This window comes from Salvia splendens, chromosome 3, assembly GCF_004379255.2.
Source record: "Salvia splendens isolate huo1 chromosome 3, SspV2, whole genome shotgun sequence".
In the NCBI taxonomy this organism is placed as follows: Eukaryota; Viridiplantae; Streptophyta; class Magnoliopsida; order Lamiales; family Lamiaceae; genus Salvia; species Salvia splendens.
Genome location: NC_056034.1, coordinates 27,438,923 through 27,443,778, shown reverse-complemented (window position 1 = coordinate 27,443,778; position 4,856 = coordinate 27,438,923). Strand labels below are relative to the sequence as shown.

Here is a 4,856-nt window from a genome sequence, read left to right as displayed (position 1 = left end):
GCACAACCTTGCCCGGGAATACAGCAGTGGGAGCGGCTCGCACGAGTTCGAGCAATCCGACGAGCAAGTCGAAGAGCCAGCCGCGACTCACATTAGGCGACGACGACCCATGGGACAACAGGTCGCTATCCGCAAAGCCAGAGGGGGTAGAAGTGCCTCACGCCAAACGGCGGCCGCGTCCGGATCGCGCATCCCCCAGTCTGCCCCAATCCCACAGCCCACGGTGCAACCCCACGAGGTATTGGCCAATAGCATAGACGTAACGTTGATGCAACAACTGCAAGACGTATGCAGGTCATACGCAGGTGAAACTGACCCGTACGTCAGGAACATCTACAAGAGGCTCATCAATCGGCTTGAGAGTCGACTGGGGTTGGTTGATAATGCGCCTGGGGATACCGAGGCCGGCAGCAGCGAGAGAGGAGGATGAGAAGAAGAAGAAGAAGACGAGGAAGCCGACTCCGACACCGAGTAGACGGTGCCGGAGTTTTGTAGTTGTATTTTATTTTAATTATTCGTTGTATAATTTTACCGGTTTGCAATACAACGAATATTCGGGCCTAATTACCTCGTATTCTAGTTATTTATACTGCGATTATTTAAATTACACATGATTGAAACTAAAAAATATTTAAAAATGAAAATTGATTATAAAATTTGGGGGCTATTGGAGTTGTCCACTATAGTGGCAAGAATAGAATTTTGGGGCTATGGACAACAAAATTGGGGCTATGGAGAAAAAACTGGTGCGGGGCTATTGGGCGTGTCCGCTTAGAGTGTCCACTATAGTAGGACGCGGCTATAGCCGCGTCTTGGGGGCGGTGGGCGGCGGTGGGCGGGCGGCTATAGTGGGGAAGGTGGGCGGACAACTTTTGGGGCTATTGGGGGGGGCGGACGCGAGATAGCCGCGTTCGCGGCGAGGACGCGGCTATTGGAGGGATGTGAAAATGTGAAATTTTGTATTTGGAATTTTGGGGCTATTGGAGGTGTCCACTATAGTGGCGGAAATAGAATTTTGGAGCTATGGACAACAAAATTGGGGATATGGATAAAAACTGGGACGGGACTATTGGGCGTGTCCGCCTTATAGTGGATACTCTTATAGTGGACACCCTAAAAGGAAGAAAACGCCTTAAATTAGCATATGGCAAAAAAAAAAAAAAACATATGGCAACGTCATAATTTCTTAGCTTTTTCTAACTCGTGATGTCACAATCCACTGACACAAACTGCTACAGAGACCAGAGTATAAGCTTCACCTGGGCTGTCTCCACTTTCTCTCTGTCACCATCCAATGAAGTCTGCTGCACCCAACCTTGTAGCTCTCCTCATCATTTTCGGCGCCGCTGCCTCCGCCGACCTCCCCGGCGTGTGGGAGCTCCTCGTCGCTGACGCCGGAATCGCCTCCATGCACACGGCGGTGACACGGTTCAACACCGTAGTCCTCCTCGACCGCACCCACATTGGCCCCTCCCCCGCCAAATTCCTCCCCCAAACCACTTGCCTCCGCAACGACTGCACCGCCCATTCCCTCCTCCTCGACCTCAAAACCAACCATCTCCGCCCTCTCACCATCGTCACCGACACCTGGTGCTCCTCTGGCCAGTTCCTCCCCGACGGCACCCTCCTCCAGACCGGCGGAGATCTCGACGGTTTTCGCAAAATCCGGAAATTCACCCCCTGTGAACCGGATTCGGTATGCGATTGGGAGGAACTGCAGGATATCCAACTGTACCGAGGCCGCTGGTACGCCACCAATCAGATTCTGCCAGATGGCTCCGTGATCATAATCGGAGGCAAGGCGGCCAGCAGCATCGAGTTTTTTCCGCCGCGGAAGGAGATGGGCCTTGTCGATTTCGCATTCTTCAACCAAGTTGAGGATAATCAAATGGATAACCTCTACCCCTACGTCCACTTGCTTCCAAACGGCCAATTGTTTATTTTCGCTAACAACAAAGCGGTGTCGTATGATTACAATTCAAATCAGGTCACACGCAGATACCCGGTTCTCGACGGCGGGCCGAGGAATTACCCGTCGGCGGGATCTTCGGTGATGCTCGCGCTGACCGGAGATTACTCGTCGGCGACGGTGGTCGTTTGCGGCGGGGCGGAGTACGGGGCGTATTTGGAGAGGACGACGGATTCTCCGGCGCACGATAGCTGCGGCCGGATCGAGGCGACCCGGCCCGGTTCGATTTGGGAGATGGAGAATATGCCGTTTGGCCGGATCATGGGGGATATGGTAATGTTACCAAGCGGTGATGTTTTAATTATCAACGGCGCTCAAGCTGGGACCCAGGGGTTTGAGTTAGCATCTGAACCGTGTTTGTTTCCGGTTCTGTATAGACCGGACCAGCCGGTTGGGCTTCGGTTCATGACTCTGAATCCCGGGACGGTGCCGCGGATGTATCACTCCACGGCGAATTTGTTGCCGGACGGGAGGGTTTTGATCGCCGGGAGCAATCCGCACTTTTTCTACAATTTTAAAGGTGAATTTCCGACGGAATTGAGGATCGAAGCGTTCTCGCCTGAATATTTAGCTGCGGATAAGGCGAATGTGCGGCCTAGTTTGGTGGAATTGCCGGCGAAGGTGGGGTATAGGGAGGTGTTCGAGGTGGCGGTGGCGGTGGAGCTACCGGCTGTAGGGGTAATGGAGGTGAATTTGGCGAGCGCGCCGTTTGCGACGCACTCGTTTTCGCAGGGGCAGAGGCTGGTGAAGCTGTCGGTGCAGACACCGGCTCCGGAGGGAGATGGCGGGAGATATAGGATAAAGTGTACGGCTCCGCCGAATTCGATGGTGGCGCCGCCGGGTTATTATATGGTGTTTGTGATGAACTTAGGCGTACCGGGTGTGGCTCAATGGATCCAATTGGTAGCTTGATTTGATCATTTTCTTTTACTTCCTTCTTATTTGTATTTATTATTACCGTTAATCTTACAATTACAGTCTTAATAACTGTCAATGAAAAATTGAAACAAATTCCATTGGAATCCATTTCTTTTCTTGCCTCTCTCTCTCTCCTCTTTACAGATAAATTTTAACAAAGCCTGTATTGGTACACAGAATTAACTCATGAAATTGGAATCCGAAACTTCAATTCCATTTTTTTTTAGATTAATTTCATTTTTAGATCAATTCCAATTATAGCCTTCCAGCTCCCATTATAATAACGGCTAGGTTATCGCTTATTTCTTTATTTATTTTATTACCTTCGTTTGCTTATTTCACAAATATAGCCTCCTATAAATAACGGTCGTTTGCTTATTTCAGAATTATATGCCTCCTGCAAATAACGATAATTATGTAATACTGGTTGACAGGGTAATTTAAAAAATATATATCATATCTAATCCACAACTAAGACCATAATTACGTCTTAAAATGAGTGAATAAGATCAAAACTTACGGATAAATATTACTAATAAATTGGTAAAATAGTCAATATGTTATAAGTAACATACTCCCTACGTTCCCCATTTAAAATAACACAATTTCCTTTTTACTTTATCACAATCAAGATGACACATTTATAGTTTTGATAACTTTCTCGCTGCAATTAATACACCCAACTATTTTTTTCTCTTTCCATTTAAATCTCAACTCTCTTTCTCTCTACATTTAATACTTCCACAGACTTTCTCTTTTCAATTAACTCCAATAACTAACAACTCATAAAATCTCGTGCCGACTAAGAAATGTGTCATCATAGCCGGGACGGAGGAAGTAATAATTTTCACGGGTTTTTTAATATCAACATAATGTATTACAAATAACAACATAGTCATAGTAACATGAGAATTTGAGTTCCTGAAAATATCAACATAGTTTATTGATATTGTAAATGTATTATATTGAAATTTTTTGATGCATTTATTAATATAAAACCTGTTTATCAAAATATACGAAAATTGAAATAAAAATTTTAAAGTTTCATCATGCAATTATGGTAGAAACATATGCAATTGAGATCTCATTAGAATACTTATGAAGTTATCTTTAATTTGATATACTTTTTACAAAAAAATAATTTAAATTGAGATAATTACATAAATTTAAAATTGATGATTTTAATTAGAAAGAAAGTGGTTATTTTTAATTATCCTATATAAAAACTAATTTTAATGAATGACTAAAACTAAAAAAATAAGACTATATAACCGGACAAAGATAGTGTTCCATACTATATTTTTATGTTAGTCTCACTCTTTTATTTGTCCACACATTACTCTTCTCACCATAGTCCAAAGACATGTTCTTTTTTTATATAGTTTACTCAAAATTGCATATGTTTAAATATGAAAATACTACTATCATTTTTACGTTTTTACTTTTTTCACTTAATACACTGAACGATCACTATATAAAATTCTAGCACGAAAATTCGATGACAAAAAAGAAAACTCCACTTTAAATGTGACCAAGTGGGTGCATTTTTTGAGTTTTATTTATTTGTATGTTTTAGTTACTTGTTGCGTTAATTATTTATGTAAGTATTTTGCTTCAGTTATTGGGATTGGCCTGTGTCATTAGTCTATAAACAAAAGTTTTATTTGTCTATTAGGCAATTGGAATTGTTAAAATAATAATAATAATAATAGTAATAATAATAATAATAATAATAATAATAATAATTGGGATTTCTTTACAATCTACAAAATTATAGACAAATATAACATCTCAAGAACCCTTCATCCTCAAGCATTCCCAATCTAGACTACTAATTATTGGAATTTATTGATATCCAATTATCTACCTAACTGAATAACATATCCCTAAAAGTAAACTAAGTATTGGATATTACTAGTATACAATATTATCATCCTACCTACCATCCCCACACTCTTAATTAATTTTC

General features: G+C 42.4%; 1 protein-coding gene across 1 annotated transcript; it reads left to right on the top strand.

The window, feature by feature from the left end:
• The first annotated feature begins 1,160 nt into the window (after positions 1 to 1,160).
• On the top strand, positions 1,161 to 2,995 carry LOC121797312 (aldehyde oxidase GLOX). Its single transcript, XM_042196064.1, has one exon. It carries the CDS (start codon positions 1,295 to 1,297, stop codon positions 2,879 to 2,881), a length of 1,587 nt encoding a protein of 528 aa, XP_042051998.1. The 5' UTR covers positions 1,161 to 1,294; the 3' UTR covers positions 2,882 to 2,995.
• Positions 2,996 to 4,856: the final 1,861 nt, after the last annotated feature.